Source organism: Streptopelia decaocto (genome assembly GCF_964273445.1).
Source record: "Streptopelia decaocto genome assembly, chromosome: 2".
NCBI lineage: Eukaryota > Metazoa > Chordata > Aves > Columbiformes > Columbidae > Streptopelia > Streptopelia decaocto.
In genome coordinates, this window is record NC_138655.1 from 100,924,623 (window position 1) to 100,945,743 (window position 21,121).

Here is a 21,121-nt window from a genome sequence, read left to right on the forward strand (position 1 = left end):
GCACTTGCTTTTGCTAAATGTAATACAGTTGGTGATTGCCCAGGTCTCTAGTCTATCTGGATGTCTCTGTGAGGCCTTTCTACTCTCAAGGGAGTCTACAGCTCCTCCTAATTTTATATAATCGGCAAACTTACTTAATGTACCCATTTGTCCCCTCATCCAGATTATTTATAAGAACATTAAAGAGCTTTGGCCCTAACATTGATCCCCGCGGAACCCCACTGGTGACTGGCTACCAGCCTGATGTAACCCCACTTACTAGAACTCTTTGAGCCTGACCCCTTAGCTAATTGCTTACCCAATGCATCATGAACTTGTCTAGCTGTGTGCTGGACGTTTTGTCCAGAAAGATACTTTAAGAGACAGTATCAAAAGCTTTGCTAAAATCCAAAAAAACCCATCTACTGGCTTCCCTTAGTCAAATAGATGGGGGACCTTGTTATGAAAGGAAATGTATTTAAACAGGACTCTCCCCTTGTGAACCTGTGGTAGCTATGACTGCATTGTCTGAAGTGTTTTTCAGTAACTCACAGAATAACCTCCATAATTTTACCTGCCACCGAAGTGAGACTGACAGGCCTGTAATTACCAGGGTCTTCCTTCTTACCCTTCTTGAAAGTTGGGACAAACATTTGTCAGCTTCTAGTCAATTGGGGTGTTTCCACACTCCCAGAACCGTTGAAAAATAATGGAGAGAGGTCCTCTGATAACATCAGCCAGCTCCTTTAGTATCCTGGAATGAGCCCATCAGGCCCCATAGAGTTACATGCATCCAGCTGGAGCAGTAAGTCTTGAACAACTTCAGAGTTGCTGGGAGTTTATCATCCCTTTAGTCTTGGTCTTTCAACACAGGACTCTGAGGCTCCCAGGGCTCATTATTGGTGTTAAAGGCATAGGTGAAATGTCTCTGCTTTGCTTACAACCCTATTTGTGAGGTGACTGACCTCATCAAGTAATGGACCCGTATAATCTCTGATCCTCCCTTTGCTGTTAAGATAATTTTAAAAGCCCTTTTTGTTGTCCTTCAGACTACTGAGCAGCTTGAAATCTAATCAAGGTTTGTCTGCATGAATCTTCTCCCTACAATGGCAAATGGCATCTCTGTAGTCCTCCCATGTCATCTGTCCTTCCTTCCAAAGTCCATACATTGTAGATACAGTACTTCTGTGCATTGGTCGGAAGACAATCTACAGAGAAACAGAACTGCATTACCTGCTATTCTTTAAAGAACCCACCTTTATTTTTTTCCTGCAAAGATGTTTTATGAGGATTTTTTTCTAAAATTCTCACCTGTGGCTTGACTGTCAAAGCCATGATCTTAAGTATAGACAGAGTTATTTATGAACCTGTTCAGGCTGAGAAGGCCCGAGAGCATTGGTCTATTACTTTGTAGTGTAAATGCTTTGACTACTGAGCATGCCAAAGGTGGCCAATCACCCTTTTTGAGTGGATTTTCAAATGTATTCCAGTTAATGCCTGAAGTGGTGATTAAAGCTTGCACATCCAGAAAGGCTTAGGCTGTAAATTTCAAGTCATTATACAAAGTGATCAGTCAGCATTGGTAGCTTGTGTTTGGTAGGACAGAGTCTTCTACTTATCACAAGAGTTTAAAAACTGTTTCTGGGATATTGGGATTTAACAGAAGGAAATAATATAAGTTGTTTGGGTTTTTAAACTTTTTTTTCTGTTTTCCAGTTCTTTGTGTGTTTTACCTGTAAAGTAGGGTTGGAAATGCTGAAGTCAAAATTGTTTAGGATGCCTCAGTTTTTTGGTTTTGGTTTGGCTGTCGTAAACATCTGGATATTCTGAATAAAAAGCTGTGGGACATGAGTGATCCTGAAGGCTGTTCCTGATTATCTCATTACTTAGGTTGTATTGATTGTAAGCAAGGCTTAATTGTTCTTAAGGAGTAAAACTAACCTGTTTGCATTCCATCATAGAAATGCAGAACAGAAACCAGTTTTCTCGGATTGTGTTTATAACTTCAAGTTATAGCTGAAGGTATATTTATGTACCTGGATTAGTGGATTGACTCTCTTAAGAGCAAACTCTGCCTCTGTAACAGATACAGCTGTTTATGTGAGAATGTCACCAACATGCCACTAATTTAAGTTTTCGGCTTCAGGGACACATTGATCTCACAGGTCCTGGATCTAGAAAGTATGTTTTCTCTGAAATGGCTAGATTTACTTTTTTTCCTGGCTTTTCATGCAACGTAGTTCTACACAAAAATGATGTGTCAATGTCTTCTTTTTAACAGGAGAAGGAAACTGGAAACAAAAGTGAAGAAACTTGAAGGTAACATTCTACATTGTGTTACTGTGCTGTTTTCCTACTGTCTCTTGATTTCTTTTTTATACAAAGAAGTAATTGCAACTTTCTGAGGCCTCAAGGAACAAGGCAGGGCAGTACTGTTTGGTGCTGAATTACATCAGCCCTCCTGCAAAATGGTTCTTGTTGAGGATTTTAGGCACATGGTGTAAATGAAGTTGGAAGGGAACTTCTGGTCATGAAAACCTCAAAGGATGGAGTCTGTCCAGGCAACCTGATGCACTGCATGACTATCTCCATGGTGATAAAGATTGTTCTTAGGGCCAATTGGAAACTCTGTTGTTTCCACTTAGACCTGATGTTTCTGGTCCTCCCACCATGCACCACTGAACAGTATCATTCCATGTTCTTCATGCTTCCTTGTAGATACAAGAAAGCTGCTCTTGTATCCCTTCTAAGTTTTTGTTGTTGTTGCTTGTTTGTTTGTGTTTTTCCCTCTCAAACTAATTAAGTCAAGTTCAATGAGCCTGTTTTCTTAGGGCTTGTGCTCTAGTGTTCTAATAATCTTGACAGCATTCTTCTAGTCATGTTTATGATAATAGTTAACTATGTTGTAATCTTGGCATGTTTTCTGATTTTTAAATATTCTGGTAACTGTTTTTTGATTGGTTTGTTTGCTTTGCTTAAGTAGAGATAAAGCATTTGCCTTGTGGCACTGTGTTTTTCTTGTTTTGCTAGAGAGGGTGGGTATTCATAAAGCATTCTGATATTTAACTTGCTGTACTGTTAGCTGTCAAGGCAATTATTTTAATTCATGGCACACTTACAGCTGTGCTTACCGCAGTTTAAAGTACAATGAACTGAGTGACTTGTATCTTAGTCTTAGAACCCCCGCAAATCCTACTGTAAAGTACAGGTAGAGGGTGTATATTTATATGAACATCTTGGAGTTCCATTACATGGCAGCAAGATTTTTATATCTTCCTGGCCCTAAAATTCTGGCAGAGCTAGAACAAAACACTGAGGTAGTTTGCATTATGTCCAACTTGAGTGACTAGTTTATCTGTTGTGTTCTCTTCTGTGTTCGTTAAATATCCCACAGCCCATATTTTAGTTTGGTATCTTTTGTCAATCTCAAGTTTTTCCATGATTATTTTTGTCAGCTTACAACCTGAGCTGCTCTTTCCTTTGATATGCGCTCTTCTGTGGCCTGATCTGATCAGCAGGCAAGCTCCATCTGTCTTTTCTCTGCTGTCTGTGTATATATGTCACCAAGCTGATATTTCAGGAGTTCTCTCAAGTATCTAACTCACTTGAGAATTTCTCTGGGAACCTCACATTTAATCCCCACTTACCTGTCCCATACTCTCTATTCCCATGCATCTGCACTCTTCCCAGCCGTCAGCTAGACATTAAGAGATAAGTGTATGGGGATATAGTGGAAGATTTGGCAAGGAGATTAGTTAAATGTAAATACGCTCAAGTGACTTCCACCAGTCTGTAGAAAAAGCACATACATCACACTAATTGTTTTACTGGCCTTGTGTGCTTGATGAGTAGAACCTCTGTGTTAGATAACATAGGCGTGTGAAAAACTCTAGGCACCTTATCACTATGAGATTCCTGCTTTGTTGTGAGAAAGAGTGGGAGGCTGCGCCTGCCTGAAGCCTTGAAATACAGGTGAGCTCAGCAGGCCCAGTGATCTTCCAGCAGGGCTGAATTTACCAGCCCCTGCGTCCCTGCTGGTGTCACCTTTGCCTGGTAGGTTAGGCGTGGCTTCGGAGATCCCCCAGTAGAGAGGCAACTAAAATAAAACTTGCTCTTTGCAATGCATTCGTGGCCTCTGGCTCTTCTTACGACGTGCCTGCATATGTGTACACAGATAAGGTACTTTTTTCTGTGCATTATTCTTGAATGCTCTCTTTCTAATGTGTCTTTCTAATGCAGATGGCTATGGTGTCTTTATCGTTGAACCAGAACCCTCTTTTAAATAATAGAATAAACACATGAAAAAAACATTGCACCTTATTCTTAATTTTGTTCCCCTTTTTCACTTGGTATATATTGCTCTACAGTACAGTATCATTACAATATGACCCCACTCTTCATTCTTGTATGTAAGTGAGGAAAGTAATAAATGTATTTCAGTAGTTCAGAACAGTTCAGCAGTGGAAGTTGAAATACTTGTATGTATGAATTATTGTCTTAAAGAGCCAAAATATAACTTCAATAGATTTGTATTTCACGCTGTCTTTTTTTTTCTGCTAATTTGATTTGCAGACTGGTGACCAATGCTACTTAAATTAATTGTCCCTTATATTGTAGTTTCTAACTTGAATTTTGGTTCTCTTTTTTGAAGAGGCTGCAACAAAGCATACACAGGACTTCAGACAACTGAAAACTGAAAAGAAAAGGCTTGAAAAGGAGCTAAAGAAGGCACAAGTAAGACTTTCCTTGTCTTTCGGATGAAGCTTCTTTTAGTATTTCTGGGAGAAATAAAGGAAGCTGTTAGTATTAGAGATACTGAAATAGTAAAAATATGGTTTTTGTGGATGTTGAGTAACTAAACATAGCAATTCACCTTAAGAGATAGAAATTTTCCAGCTGAACCATGACCTTTGAAACGTTGATTTAGATTTCATACTAATTAAGAGTAGATGTTCTACAAACTATGTATGGCATGCAATAAATAATATTAATTAATTTTAACAGGGAAAACTTGATGTTGTACTTAAAGAGAAGTGCACACAAGGTAAGTTTGCACCTTTGATTACCTTCAGATTTATGTGTGGTTTTATTCCATTTGAACATTTCCTTCCCCACCGCCTCTTTTTAACAGTTAAGCATGCAGAGACCCAGAGTTCAGCTGCAGATCTTACAACAGATATAGACAAAGGTAAGAGTTTTTGTAAGACCGTTCTGTGTGTTGAACCAACCATTATTTGTTTATTGCAGCTGTTACGGAGTTGAGTTTTTGGAAACAGAGGATACTAATAGAAATGCTGTAAAAGCAGACGTGGTTGATAGAAATATGTTACACTGATGAAGGACTAATGTAATAGATGGCTATTTTCACTTTAGCAATAAGGAAAATACTTGATTTATTAAAATGACTAGTCGACCCCATGCATATGTGAAATCAATGGATGTGCAATTATAAAGCAGAATTCAAACACTGAGAAAAACACAAACAATCTGAATGTCTTTGACCCTCATTGAAATAATAAAGGAAGCATGCAAAGCAGAAGACACAACACAGGAGCGTAATCTGCTACAATTTCTATATGTGTCTCTCTAAATCAAGTGGAAATCCAGAATGTATACCTGGTTTTTATCCTATGACCATTTTTTTCATCCTCATGATCTAACATGGCTGCTACGAATTATCTGAATCTGTGTAATGGAGTAAAGTCCTAAACTTTCTCTGAAGTACTGAGGTCAAACTTTAAGCAAATTTATTTTTTGCATTTTTGCAGTCTTTTAATATATTGATATTGCTTTTGAATTGTTTAGAAATTCTGAAGGCAATTTTCAGGAAAAAAAAGAACTTCCCTGTTCTATTTCTTGTGTTGCAATATTTGTATGTGAAGTTTGTTGCCAAAATTACTTTTCTGAAAAAAGGTAGACCTTGTCAGTTCTTGAGTATCTTGGTGTAATTTTACTGCCTTTTGGATGGTACTAAATTGGTACCCAATTTCATCCTTTACTTTTTAATTAGGGGCAAAATGGGAAAATTAAGATCTGAGCTCTAATTTCAGCTTCAAATAGCAACAAGGTTTTATTAGTAATGAGAAGTTGTTAGTGTTAGTGTTAGCTATTAAGCTGTCATACAAAATTTAGCTGTATGTTTTTTAATATGTCTCTTCATAAAATAGCAGCAGTTTGCTGTGGTCTTTGACTTACAGAGTTGTCTCAAAACCAATAATCTCAGTTCCCAGTTGTTTGATCTGATGATAGCTTTGGCATAAGTAGATGAGGTGCTTGTGTATTTTGTTGAGTTTTTGGTCTATTTCTCCCTTTCCACCTACCCGTCTTATTCTGGAAGTAGGTTGTTCTGTATCAGCTGGCAATAGTGCTGTTAGTACTACAGACAACATCTACTAAAGTTGTGGCCTGATAATTAATTCAGATACATTTAATGCGCTGTTCCTCCCTGGTGAGACTAAGATGAGTTACTACTGAGTGGACATAAAGAATGTAACATAAATATTTTCTTCTTAAAAGATTTCTTCCCCCATTTATGTTCGTGACACCTGAGTTGTTTTGGAAAGCTGTTTAATTTCACTAATGCTATGTTCAAATTTGCTTTTAAATTTTACTCTGGGGGCTGCTACAAGTTCTTGCCACTCTCGCTATAGAAAGGAAAAGCTAAAGCATTCTGAAGCTGTTCCTTCAGTCTGCTGTGTGACTATCCATTCCCTCAATGGCATCTAATGTTTCTCTTTCTCTGAAGATAAAACGCCTGTATGTCCTTTGTCTTAATTTTTGTTGTGGGTATTTTGTAATTTGTTGTAGGCATGTCTGTGGTCTGAGTAAAAATAAACAAACATAAATTCTTAGCTCTCTGAGCAACTGCTGTTTTCCTCCATTTATAAAAATATTTATTTTAACAGGAAAAGTAAAGCTCTTGTTAGAAGAACTCTGGATGTGTATTGACAGTGCAACAGGAAAAAGAGAGAATCAGGAAAATGATCCTGTTATGGGTGAGATGGCATGCAAAGTGCTGAAATTTTCTGAAGCGGTCTCTTTTTCTGACCAAAAAAAAAAATTGATATGTTTTTTCAGCTTCTGTTCAGGAGAAGGCATGGCCTGAAAAAAGAAGACTGACTGTTACAGAAGGTAGGTTCCAGCAGATGTGAATTTATTAATATGCAGGTGCATTAACCTAGTCTTACTGGGATATCAGGTTTGTATACTGTTTGCATAACATTTCTGTGACAGACTTAAATACTTTCTCTGGTGATTGCCTGGTCAAGTACATTGGTGATTAGAATATTTTAAAATAATTGCAAATATGAATTTGAACAGCCAAGTAAACTGAAATGCTTTCCTAAATAAAAGCTGTTGTAACCTGCTGTTGCAATTGAGAAATCAAATTCTTTTACCATCAGCTGCTTTGACTATTTCTGAGTACTCAAAACTCACCTTTTATGTTTATACTTTAATTACTGTATCATTATAAACTCTGCAGTGTATAAGGTGAATTATGGGGTGCAAGTGCCCTTTTTAGTCCGAAACAAACACATGGTAACATAGATTGTAAAATTTAAGAAGCTGTTATCACCATTTTCTTCATTCCTACCTGCCTGAATATTCATAGGTAATGGTTTGTTACTTTTCGTATTTGTGATACAGAGAAACAAACCACCAAATTTAGTGATAGCTTTAATTTTTTTATTTGATGTTCAGTATAACAAAAGAATAATTTGAGTAGTTATTCACATGCACATTCACAGCAGACTTGAACTGCTTTAATTTCACGTAACAGCTGTCATTTTCATTCTGCCCTCAAGAGGAATAGGTGTCTTGAAACTGCATTACTATATCTGTAGTTCTCTTTCCAGAGTGTACTTATTAATCTTTCATTTTTCTTCTGTTTTCTCTACTACTTTGGTTTTCTGTAGCTCAGGGTATAAAGATACTTTCTGGGATAAGTACCCTGCCTTATTAAGAGCTTAGAATGTGACCTGTTATCCTGTCTCCCCACCCTGTTAGGTCTGAAAATTTGCCACCAGTATAGATCTCAATGAATAGTTTCAGATTGTGTTCCAGTGGAATCCACTTAAGAGGTGCCAAAATATAAGGACCAGCTCATAAGCCAGTTTATCAGCCTCACTCCCGGCAGTTTGTCAGCCTCAGTCCCACCAGTTTAATGCAGCAGATCTGTGGCTTCCATTCCAAAACTCATCTAGACAGTTGTTCCCTGAGATTCTGAATGTGATTTCTTGATCAAGGGTCAATCAAATGACAAGACTAAGCAGGAGAAACTGATGGGATTTCAGGGCTATCGGGTTCTAGTGTCATGCCCTTCCCATCTACCGCAAGGGGAACTTTAGATTCTGAGAGCCCTGTCCCATCTTTCCTATTCACATCTCACTCCCTTTCAAAAAAGGAAGCAATTGTCCATAACTGTCCTTTCTAGTCAGTTCCTCTTTTGCTTTTGTTAGAGTGGCTAGATATTGAGGAAATACATCTTACTTTCTGTTGGTTTGTGTTTGGTTTTTTTCCCTCTTTAAGCCTAATCTTGTGGTTCTGCCTCTTATGAAAGTGGCTGTTACCTTGGATTCACAATAGCAAAATGCTTATGGTTACAGATGCAATCTTCTAGCAAAAAAAAAGGATCTTAATGAGTTTGCTCTAATTTCTTGTCCCCTGTTATAATGGTTTCATCTTAGAGAGCAAATCAGCTTGATGGTAGTATTGCTGAAGCATCTTTTCCAGAGAATGTCAGTTCATCTGTCTGCCTGGATCTAGCCTTTCAGAAAGGTGTCTCTTTGTCTGATTTCTTAGTACACTTAAGTGTGCTGTAAAATATTCAGAACTCTGCATTACTGCCAGTGCCTTCTCTGTTCCACCAAGGCTGGTACCACTTTGAATGGCTTTCTTGAAGGACATGCTCACATACGAAAACTGGAAGACGCATCAGGCTTTACGTTCACGCTTTTTTCCAATAAATGTGCCATTGTGAAAGCCTCATAGGACAATGAGGTTTTGCCAAACTTAATTTAAAAGCATTTTTGTTTGGTCTTGGTAGTATTGTTACAAATCTGCCCAGAATAAATTTGACTGTACCTGCAGCTGACCATCAGACCAATAATCTTAGACCATAATCTAAAACATTGCTGTTTTTATAAGACTTCATAAAACTGTTTGCCATGTAATTTGAGCATAAAGACACCTACATTGTCAATGGGCATGGGAAAAAGCATTTGAAGCATCTTGCAGCCCGGTGCCCAAGATTTTGGTAATTTGGATTCTCCAACATTCACTGTTCGTGTGCAGGCTTATGATGAGAGGAGATGAGGAAAGATGGGAAGACCACATCTGGGAGGAGGTGAGCCTCTTCAAGTAGTATGTATAATGAGGTTCTGAGCTAAATCTGGTCTACTACATAGCTATACCCATCTTATCTAATGTTCCTTTTCATTTGGGGATCCAGGACAGGGGAGAAACTGCATGAAGATGTAAAGGAGCACATTGGAGGTACCTTGGTGTCTACTTTAATACCAGATAAATGGAGATACAAGGTGGTGGCATTACATGTAAATGCAAAGATAAGACCGAATCCCTAGGAATCTGTGTATGTTTTATAGTCCTGAGATTAAAGTCCATAGGATGGGAGTGATTTAAGAAGCAGACCTCTCTTCTGTCTTTAAGACCATATTAAATCTCTCAAGATAACATGTATTGTAGCATTGCACATTCAGTTTTAGGTGTGCAATGTTCACCCTAATTATTCATATGATGGGATATGCGGATTTGCTGTCTTGAAAAACAGAATATTGTCTGTAGCTCTAAAGAATAGCTAGTGTATAAAACATCCTGAAATCCACATGATTGAAAACAGGTTGAAAAATTAAAGGTCATCGCAAGGGCATTAGAAAATTTCTGTGGAGGGATTTTTCATCAGAGAAATATTGCTGTTTGTCCTTGAGAAGTGTACAGTTGTTACGGCCAGGCATTTGCAGTCACTGTGATGATAGTGATGAGTTTTTGGTGTAAACCAGAAAAGATTCTATGGCTAGAGTAATTATTTTGGTAAAATATCCAGCATCTTAATCTGGTCAATTTTGAGAGAAAAAAAGACTTGTTTCAGAAGTTGCTTTGTTGTGGCTGGGGAGAGAAGAGGATATAGTTTTGCAATGGTTAATTATCCTGCGATGTAGACAATCAGGAGCAAAGATTTGAGCTGTGAAATTCAATTTGTTTAGTATGAAGGCAACTGATATTGGCATTGGATTGCTTATTTCATCTCTGCTCTCCTTTCTCCATTCTTCATCACGGAAGTATTTTATGGTAGTGTGTGTTAGATTTTGGTGGTGTTTTCAGATCAGAATAATCTTAATGTTCTCTCAGAAGTGGAAGAAGCAGCAATGTAAGGGTTTGGAGCTATGTGGACTAGATCCCAGGTTGAAGATTTGGAGACAAAACTTAATCATTTTAGTAAGTGATGTAATAAAAGAGAATGTGATTCCCTGGATAAAGTAAAATTTATCTTTGAAATATGATCTTTGAGAGGATCCTTCTGATGAAAAGGGCTTAATATCAGTAGAGCTTTTAATGGACAAGTTCAGGCCAAAGTGCCAAAGAGTCGCCTATTTCCTATAGAGAAGTTTACTATATCCTGAACTTTTGAAAACTGCTGTGACAACTCTTCTTACAGATAAAGGGATAACCATGAGAAAATCACTTCATTTCTAAAGAAATTCAAAGTTATTAGGGACTGAGTTGGAAAGGGGTGAGAAGGATGGAGAATCTCATAGTTATTCAGAAATTATGTCTTTGATCCATTTCTCAGAGGAAACATCTAAGTGGATTCATGTGTATCAGTATTCTTGGGCTCCATATAGGCTCCTGACTGATCTTGGGAGTACAGATAGGATGTAAAGTTCCTGATAACTTCATACTATTGTGTAGTTCACTGTACAAAGTAAACTTCCCAGTTGCCTAATTTAAGTTCTTCTAGGGCAAAAATACAGAACGGTGTGTTTCTGTCAGCTTCAATGTGGAGAAAATTCTGAGCTTAGAACTGGTTGGCACAAAGGAGTGTGAAAGAAATCAAAGATAAAATCTAAAATTATATCTTAGAATGAACCACATTCTGAATTTTTCTTCTTTGTTGATGCTTGTGAAGGATCTTGTTTTCCCTTTGGTGGTGTAATGGAACTTGAATTGTAAATGGAATCTAGGTTTTTCACAAGATGGAAGCTCTATTTGAGTGCAGCTTGTTAATAGCTTTATAAAAGTGTGTGATCTTAAAACTTGTAAGATGCTCCTTTGACCAATGGAGATATCAAAGTTTACTTATCTTTGGGGAAAATGAGTTGATAAGGCTCTTTAGGCTGAACAGTTTCTCTGTCCTCCTACTGTCCATTGACACAACAGAGATTTTGACATGGATCTGCTACGTGAAGTAATTGAGATAAATCTTGGAAATAGGAGTGGATAAACACCCACAGCAATAATGGAGCACACTGTTATTTTTTTACTTTTCCAATGAAATGCCTGTTGTGCCAATTAAATCAGTACATCCTCTGTTCAAAACCATTTTGTCCATCAGCTGTTCTTTATCCTGTGAGATGTATACAGAATAGGCTTGATCTGTTGTTTGAATACTACTGATTCTGTGTCCAATAGTATTTGTCAGCACTACAAGCAAGATCACACATACAAATGTTGGATAAGAATTGCAAATACTATAGAGTAGGTTCTAGTTCCATGTGGCACACCAGGGTTTTGGAACTGTTGATTTCTGCTGCTTTATTGGAGGTAATCTTTCCTTTTTATAAAATCATAGAATTTACATTTCAGAAAGCTGGGCCATCTTTTCACTTTTAAAAGTATCTAGCACAATTATAATACATATTTAAATTCTTTGTGTACTTTTTAGACTTTCCTGGGGCAATGTGCTTTGTCTGCATGAATAAGAAGTGGGTTACTGTGTAAATGTAAAAAGTGTAATTTGAAAAGGAACAAATCAAGCAATGCAAAGTATCACAGAACATTTGGACAGGCTTTCTTGCTGCTAGAATAACTGTGTAAAGCTGGTATAGTTGACATTATCTTGAAAGGGTTGTCAACTGCTCAATATCTTTCATTGTCTTAGTGGTTCAAAGTCCTTTGTGCACAGGTATGTTGTGGGGGAACCTTACTTCTAAATATTTTTTTTTAAGGATTCAGCTTTAACTAAGACACAGCATTAAAGGCAAAATTCTGTACAGTTAAACTCAATATTGAAATTTAAAGAACAAGCACTTTAAAAGCGTGTGTATTAAATCATAAAACTAGGAAATAGCTAAGAACTACCTTTCTGCGTTTATGGGAGGGCATAATTGTAACTGGCCTGCAAGTGCAGCTGCTGGCTCAAAGCTTCAAGTTGCTTTAAGCTGAGAATCACAGCCTGAGTGGGGACTGTCACTGTATGCTTGTTTTGCTTTTCCCCAACATCAGTTACGGGGCTATAAATCATTGTGCTATATGGACCTTCAGTTCTACCCATATGGCCCTTCCTGACTGAAAAAGTTAGGAAGAATAGTCTTAATGATCTTAAAGAGCTGATCTCTGTAACAAAAATATTTCTGAAAGTGACATTAAATGCTTCTTATTCCTGGTCTATGGGAACATCACTTGAAAAGATGGTAATGCATTCTTATTACTATGTTATATTACCTCTATAAAGAATTTTTCTTTTTTTTAAATATTGTTGTGTTTTAGAAACTGTACAAATCCACCAAAAGGTCAGGAAGTATGATGGCAAAACGCTACCACAGTATTCTTCACTAGAAAGTGCTGGAAAGCAAAATTCTGTAACAACCATGCAACTTCAAGTGAGTACCGAGCCTTTTGGAGATGACTGTGTGGAGAACAGGACTACTGAGGAATGTCTGTACGGTGGTGAGGATAAAACTGTAGATGTGATAATACAGACAGATGGGTCACACAGCAGTTCGGACTTAACCGATCAGGAGCTAAAGGGCCCAGGTGGAAGTGTGATGGATATATTGAATTGGGCCAGGCCTCTCCCTGCTCTACTTTCTCCAGTACAGCTTTCACCACTATCTACACAGGTGAGTTTCAAGATGTATCTGGCTTGGCACTACCTTACTGCAAAAATAATGATTTTATATTCCTGGGCTTTTTTATTTTTTTGAGTATCAATATTAGTTACTTATGCACTGAAAGGCTCTCTGTGTGTTTAGATCCATATGGATACTCTTTACCTTCTAGCATACTGCCTGTGAAAGGCAAAACAATTTTCAGAAGTATATTTAAAACAAAGTTATCCATGTCTCAACTGCTGTAATAATTTCTTTTCCCAGTGTTGCAGACTTACAGTCCCAATTCCTGTTGGGTATAAGCATGGCTTTCATAGAATTCCACAGCTTGAAAGCCAAGGGGAACCTACTCAGATATTGTTTTCCAGTAATCTTAGAATGCAACTAGATAGGTAAAGAAGTCTCTGACTTTTCTCAGAGGTACTGTTTGCTATGAAGAACGATGATGGAGAAGGATGTAATTCTGTTGATCAGCCTTAGTCTCTCAAAACCACTGCATGTCAGAGCCACCAGTGTATTTGTTTAGAGAAACAGATCTTAAAACTGATACCAGGCTTTGGAATATTAACTTTGTATTTTACATTAAAGGATACATTGTTTGGAGAAGTCACAGGCTCCAGCGACCAAGAAGTTGTTTGGAGTGCTTCTGCAGTGGAGGTTATTCTACAAGAACACCAAGTTCAGCCTCAGAGTTGTAATGCCTTCAGCCTCAATGAGGAGTGTAACAGACGAAGCAAATCATGTGAGTGTGGTCTTGATGCAGAAATCTCATGTAACCTGAGTTGGAATGAAAAAAAAGTTCTTATCGGTCCAAAGATGTCAAGCAAGGAGGAGAGAGATGCTGAAACAAAGCAAGCTGAAGCTGCTACTTTAACTACAAACATGGAAACTGACAAAGATTGTTTGGAGAATTCTGAGAATATGGAAACTAAGAAGAGAGAACTAACTGAAGCAACAGTACATGAATTGGAAGCTGTTGAAGAACAGAAAAGAGAGAGTGAGGACATGCACAGTGAAGAGGGAGGTTCTTCAGCTGATTCCATGTTACACAGTTTCAAGCCTCAGAATCATATGGAAAAATGTAGTGAGGTACAACAAACAGAGGAGAATGTAATCTTAATTAGAACTGGTAGTTACAAGGGTACACATGAAAAGCATGGTGAATTAATAAAAGCAGAAAGAGATGGATTATCAGAGAGAGACACCCCCAGGGCAGTATCTGTTCTTCCAAATGCTACTCATTTGCCACCTGAGCAATGCATTTTGCTTCAAGGTGAAGATTCTGAGGAGAAGTCTGATGTGTTGATACAGAATGAAGTGGTTGAAAATGAATCAAAAAATGTAGTCAAAGTAACTAATATGGCACGTGATGCAGGGGAAAACATAAACCAAGTGATAATTGGAAAGGAAATAAAAGCTGCAGTACAGATGGAAGGACTCTGTGCAGAGGCAAGTAATAAGAGAGAGCTCTCTGAAAATGTATTGTCTGATTTCAGTAGCTCAAAATCCTTCTGTGAAGTGGAGTGTCTTAGAGACTTAACGACACAGTATGATGGGGAGGGAATAATTATGGAGACTGAGGCAGACACTGGAGCTATTGAGATCTCTGCACACTCCCAGTGCTCTGAACTAAAGCATGACAGTGAAGAGATTCTGGAGAAACAATATGTGCAAACAATAAAAGATGAAGCGGACAGCGAATGTGAAGCAGAAGCTGTTAAAGTCTCTAGACATTACTTAACTGTATCTGCTATTGAAGGAATCAGAAATTCATTGTCTATGGATGATGTAGACAAAAATGTAGGTGTGGAGAGAACTGGTTTGTCAGCCTGTCCAAAAGATGATGAACAGCTCAAAATTGAAGACATGAATGTAACCAGACCTGAGAGTATTGATCTAGCTGTGAAATTTAACACACAAAGTGTTCTAGAAATCTCTGAATCGTCAGAGCTACTCCATAGTGCAGAAAATGGAAAATTAGTACATAGAAAGGAGAGGGGACATCTAAAAGGCAAACCACACCAGGAAGAAAATAGTAATAATTTATCACAAGGGAAGTCAGACTTGGAAAGTATACTTGCACTACCAAAGATGAGATGCATTATTGATGCAGAAAGCAGTGTACCTAAGTGTGAATCCTCTGTATCAGATTTTACAGCAATAAAAAGTGAAATGGAACAACCTCAAAACCTGTGTAGTACATTAGAATGTCAGTTGTCCAAAACTCAAAAGTTTAGAGGCTTTGAATCTAAAGAGACTGAATTAAAAGTTAATATAGAAGATTTTGGAGAGGAAAACAGTGACATGTTAGAAAGAACGGATATGATTGAATCAGTATTAGCAGAAAGTAAACTTACTTCTCAGTCACAGTTTGCAAAACCTCTGAATCAGTTATTGGTAACTGAAAATGTTAAATGCGATGAAGTAAAAGGGGAATTAAATAAACAAAGCAAGGAATTGGTGACTGAGATTTGTTCCAGTTCACTTAACTGGGAAGAGAATGTTGTGAAGAAAAATAATACTTCAGAGATCATCTGCCAGCCTACTTCAGAAATGGATTTTAAGAGTGGCTTGACTTTTTCTGCTCAAGGGGACTTGGAGATGGTCTGTATAAATACTGAAGAAACAGATTCTTCTGTGCAAGTGGGAATCAGCTTGGAATCCACCATACCTTCTGATCTAAATTTCAGTCTTCAGAAAGTTGTTGGTTTTGTCGAAACTGATTTCAGAGAAAAGGCTGCTTTTTCCCATACATGGAAAAACAAAAGAGATAAAAATTGTGTTACGGGTACTACACTTAACTGTTCTTCAGAAAGCTTGGAAGAGGGTGCTGAGGTCCTGTCTGCTGAAAAAGACAACATGTGCAAAGAGCTGGACTGCCCTAAGAGGGAATATGTACACAAAAATGAAGTGAAAATTCCAGATGAGAAGGAACAGCCAGTGGATAAAGAACCTCATGCATCTGTTAAGTCACAGATCTTAGATGCAAACTCTTACAATAAGAGTACTTTTCTTCAAAAGTTTGATTGTCAAGAATCAGGATGCAGGACTTCTATGTGGGAAGTTACAACAGATCCTTCTAGAACTGGTTCACTAATAGCTGGAGGAGAAAGCAAAGAATTGACTGGTTTTGAGGCATCTGGGAAAAATACTATAAAAAGGTATAAAAATGATTTTGATATGCCAGAGCAGAGCAATGAATCTGAAGAGAAAGCCTGTTCTGTACAAAAAGTTAGGAATGTGAAGTGTTCTGAATGTGTTCCCATGTTCAGAGAAGAACTGAGAGCTTCCAGGACAATTGTAGTGGGTGCTCTGGAAACTGCTGCAATTGCTGATTCTGATTGCCACATCTGTGAACTTCATTCAAGAGTGCACCCAGGAAATATTTTGACAGTTGGTCATCTAAAAGCAGACACTGTGATGGATATAGATACACATTGTGAAACTGCAAATGCGTTGTCAAGTGTGGTTAGGGAGGGTTATCCTAAAGACTCTCTCTCTTGCAAAAGAGAGTGTGTACTAATAACCTCTGAAAATACCGAGGGTGCTAATAAATGCATAGTAGATTCTAACAGAGCTGGATGCTTCAATGACAGCGAGGAAAGTCTGTTAAAAACTGGGACATCAAAAGAAAGCCTTGTGATGCCAAATGCTTCAAAAAATAGATTACCACTATGCCAGATGTTAACTAGATTTTCAGAAACTTGCAAACCAACTGTAAAAAACAGTAAATTAAATACAAGAATGTTAGCACTTGGTAATTTCTTAGAAAATGATTCTGAAAAACTTCAGTCAAACGTGGAGCAAAGTCTACTACACAGTGTTTATATGGGGGTCTCAGTGTTTGAAGAATATAATAATAATAGTAAAACTTGCACTGCTTGCAACGTAGGAGAAAATAACACTGGTGTTATCCTAGATGGTAGCAGTAGGAAAAAAAAAGAAGTAAAATATCTTCCAAATCCAGCCCTATCTGATGTAGAGTGCAATTGTCAGTCACACACGCAGCCTTCTGAGCCACAAAAACCAGTATTTGAGAAGCTATCTATGTTGGAGTCAGAATCTTGTGAGGATGTTGCTCTCAAAAAAAGCAATAAATTGGAATGCAAAGAACAAGAACCATCTGAAATCTTGACTGTTTCAACCAAGACAGCTGCCCAAGTAACGCATGCCAAGCTATCAAAGAGGCTGTTTCAAGATAAAAGAAAAACAAAGACTCTCAAAGTTAAACTAACTCAGCCGGTACTTGCAAATGCTGATACTTCTATGCCAACAAAATGCTCATCCGAGACTATAAATAAAATTAGGCAAGAGATGGGTCCTCCTTTGCCCCCCTTGCTGCTGCCTTTGGTTGCTACTCCTCCAAAAGGTGCATGTACTGTGTCCCCAGTATTGTCTTCTACTGGTCGATCCTCTTTGCTTTCCCCTCTTGATGACCTTATATCTCCACTACATGATACTCCCATGCCTCCTCTCATGTCTCCGTTAACAGATACTCCAACATCAAAATCTGCTCTTTTATTTTCTCCTCCCTCATCCTCAGAAATGGGAACAGGTAGAAGGATTTGCTCATCACCTTTGAAATTTTGTACTTCCATTCCAAAGCACGCACTTCCGGTCCCGGGAAGATTTCCTCTGTTTGCAGCTGATAGCATTCCTCCCGGTGCTCCTCCAGAGAACTCTGTGAAAATATTGGACACTATGTATCCAGAGCTGTCTGCAAGGGCAAGGACACTAAACATTCTAAGAGGAAATATTCAGCTTAACCGATGTGCTTTTCCAGACAGCCAAAGTTTGCCAGGGCCTGTGGCTCAAATAGGCGGGTTCAAAGCAATTGCATCTACATCAACTGCTTTTGTTAAAACTGGGAGCAATTTGAAATCTGACAGTAGCAAAGATCAAGGAAAAGATGTGCAAAATCAGCAATTGTTTTCAAGCTCATCAAATCATGTTGAAGAACGGACACTGTTGCCAATGTCTATGCCAAGAAGTGCAAAGAGACTGAGGTTGGATAGTGAACCACCAAAGCTGGAGCCCAGTGATATTGCTGCTGTTGGAAATACTAAAAATAAAATCTCTGAAATGCAGGAGGCTTTACATGACAAAAGCTGTGAAACTGGTGATTCAGGACACAGTTCCAGTTTAGAAGCATCACTATCAGTAAAGACGGTTATTGATCCTGGCTGCAAGAAAGTTTCTTTGGCATTGAAGAAAATTGCTGAATCCTGTTTTGACTTGTTACCAGTTATTAAAGGTCATGTGTATGTCAGCAATATCTCAAAGATTCCAGTAATGCGAGATGAAGAGAAAGAAGTTATCTATGAGTTTGGTATGAAAAACAAGGTAAGTAGCATAGTTTCTAAATTTTGTGTTTTAACAATGACTTTGGTGCAGGTGAAAAGAGTATAAGTATGTAGTATTTGAATTCTCAATTGTTCATGCAATCTGCAGTGCTGAAGTCGTTAAAGGTTATCAGACATCTAAACTTATATAACTTAAGAAAATATAGAAATTCACAAGAAATTACTGTTCAATGGTGTCCAAGATGCAAAACTGCATTTGAAAATACATTTGTTTTCCTGATGTATGCATAAAACACTATTTTTGCAGAATTTTTTGTAGTGGGTATCATTAACAATTGTAGAAGGCGTTCCTTTAAAAAGTGTGAGGTTCAATTGCCTTTTTTCAATTAAATAAGACAAACTGCATTGTATATACAGTAGTGGCATACCCTTTCATGCCATGTTTACCTTTATTATTCTCCATCATGTCGTTCAAATGAAGTTTATTGGAAAAATCTTTCAATACTCTGTTTCTCAGTACTGACAGCATCAGTGTTGAAAAAATTCACTTTGATTGCTGTCTTTCTCATAGATATTTTGTAGTCCACAAGAGAGGAATTCACCAATTGATAGCATGGTAGCATTTTGCCCTGTTTCAGTTCTTAGATATAACTAAGTTCTCCACAAAAGTTGCTGCCAAGTTCTTGGGACATCTTTGTCAGCAGTTGCCAAATCTGGTAACTTCATAGAAGTAAGGCTGCGGCAGCTTTGTGTTTCCAGGTCCAGCCAGTGGCAAGGCCGAGTACATACTCCTAACAGGCACACGTGCATGTAGTGTGTGCCTGATCTTGTTCCCTTCTCTGGCTGATGAGGGTGAAAGCCTAGCAGTGGAAAATACATACACACATATACAGACAGTATGGATCCCTCCAGTAGCTAACATTAGACACTCAGTATACCCACTAGGTGGCTCCTGTTCTCCCCACTTGTATCATGCAAAGACAGACTTACAGACACAGAAGAAAACATATGTCCCTCCAGTAGCTGGTCCAGACCTATGGCCTTACCTGCATCTGTCCCTCAGACCCTTGGGCTTTCAGGTTCTGGTTGCTCATGAAGCCAGCACACAGACTCCTGGTGTCTACCTATTCTAAACCTGTGGCCTCTCCAGCACCTGGCTGCTAAGCCTCTCTTTCTACTCTCCACTTCTAGCTCTCCTTTCTAAACATCCTATAGTAAGTCTTGCACAAATATTCTCCTTTGTTGCATGTCATATCAAGTCTCATGTTACTGTAGACAGTAACACCCCCTCCCCACCTCCTGTAGTGTGTAAGGTCATCTGGGGAGAGACTCTGCTGTTGACTAATCCAGTAAGTCTCACACCTGGACAATGGGCTGTTTGTCCTCCTCTGACAGCGCTGGGAGTAGCCAAGTCAAGGTGCTCTATTTGCTCTGATTAGGCTATTGAGGTTCTTCTATCTGTCATTATTTCTCTCCATTTTTTGTTTAAGGAAGATAGCTTTTAATCACATAACTAAAGGATTTGTATTTAAAGAATAGTAGTACTATTCTGCATCTGTTGAAGACATGTTTATGCTGGGAAGTTGTTCTTCACTCTTTTTTCTTTTACTGGTTGCCTCTTATTTACTTTTCTGCATTTTTATATGTATGCAAACAGTATTCTTGAAAATAAGATAGTAGTTCTTTTTACTTGTCATACTACTATAATGTATCAAACTTTCTCAAGGATATAATAGTCTAACAATATGGTTTGTGCCTTATAGCATTTAGCAGAGTCCTTGTTGCATGCTATTCTCAATAAACTCAAGGCTCAGAAGAATGCCACAAATTACAATTTCAATCAGGCTCTATGTCGAGTCTATATAGGAATTTGTCGACAGTTGGGAGATTTGGAAAGAGCCCGCCTTTTCTGCTATAGCCTGCTTAAAGAAGGTATAGTATGGCTTAGTGGTCTTGTATCTTAAATATGCTGTATGTCTGCTGTGGTGTTCCAGAATTCTTATGTTTGTAAAAGTGAACAAAAATCCTGTGAAAGTTCCTTAGAACTTTTTTTCTGTTCTAGAAGAATTTTCCTTTCTCACAATTCCTCCACATCTGTATCTCAGTTTGGTGACCACCTGTGCTCTTAGTAGTCTACTAATTTTTCTGAAGAAATATTTAGGATCCTTTGTACTTTCATTTTTGCCCCAGCATCTCCAAAATTATAATGTGATTCCAGGGAATTTTGTACTTTTTGCTTATGAGTATTTTCTTTCTTTAACTGAGTAAGCACTGATTCATAACCAAGTCGGATTTAAAAATCTGTGTTGGCTTAAAATAGTGTCAGGAGTTGGACAATACCTTGCCAGTTCATTTGTACAATAATGTCCTCCTTACAGTTGTATTACAGTTGCTTCTTTGAGAGGGTTTTTTTGTTTTGGTTCCCTTTCTCTCCCCCCTTCCTTTTGTTCCTGGTGACAAAGGTAATATATACATACTATCACTGTACTAAGTTAAGAGTCTGCCATAGTTCTGGAAGGACTTCACTTAGTTCGAAAATACTGAGCCATCCAGGGCTTAAAACAGTATAGTGGTATCTGTATTTCAGATTAAAATAACATAAATTAGGGAGCACTGAGGAGCAAAATGCTACGACTTTTGACTGCTTCAGTTAGTATTTATCTTCCATATAACATCCCTGGCTTTTTTCTTTTTTTTTTTTTCTTCCTTTTTTATCTGATTAAGGATTGTAGTTTTATTTTGTTCTTAATTAATTTTTTTTGTTGGGTTGGA

At 38.0% G+C, this 21,121-nt stretch overlaps 1 protein-coding gene across 9 annotated transcripts in view; it reads left to right on the forward strand.

Annotated features, from left to right (window-relative positions):
• The window catches only part of ICE1 (interactor of little elongation complex ELL subunit 1), a 39,127-nt gene that overhangs the window by 9,528 nt on the left and 8,478 nt on the right, over positions 1-21,121 (forward strand). For 8 of the 9 annotated variants that reach the window (XR_014183432.1, XR_014183433.1, XR_014183434.1 and 5 more), the window contains 9 exons: positions 2,261-2,298; positions 4,631-4,713; positions 4,984-5,023; positions 5,111-5,167; positions 6,885-6,974; positions 7,057-7,110; positions 12,706-13,058; positions 13,635-18,389; positions 20,113-20,281. Coding sequence is in view for 5 of the 9 variants with exons in the window: in XM_082046595.1 (XP_081902721.1) it covers positions 2,261-2,298; positions 4,631-4,713; positions 4,984-5,023; positions 5,111-5,167; positions 6,885-6,974; positions 7,057-7,110; positions 12,706-13,058; positions 13,635-18,389; positions 20,113-20,281 (5,639 nt within the window). In the remaining 4 variants the exon portion in view is untranslated. The remainder of the gene's footprint in view (positions 1-2,260; positions 2,299-4,630; positions 4,714-4,983; positions 5,024-5,110; positions 5,168-6,884; positions 6,975-7,056; positions 7,111-12,705; positions 13,059-13,634; positions 18,390-20,112; positions 20,282-21,121) is intronic. The other variant, XR_014183435.1, reaches the window with a different exon arrangement.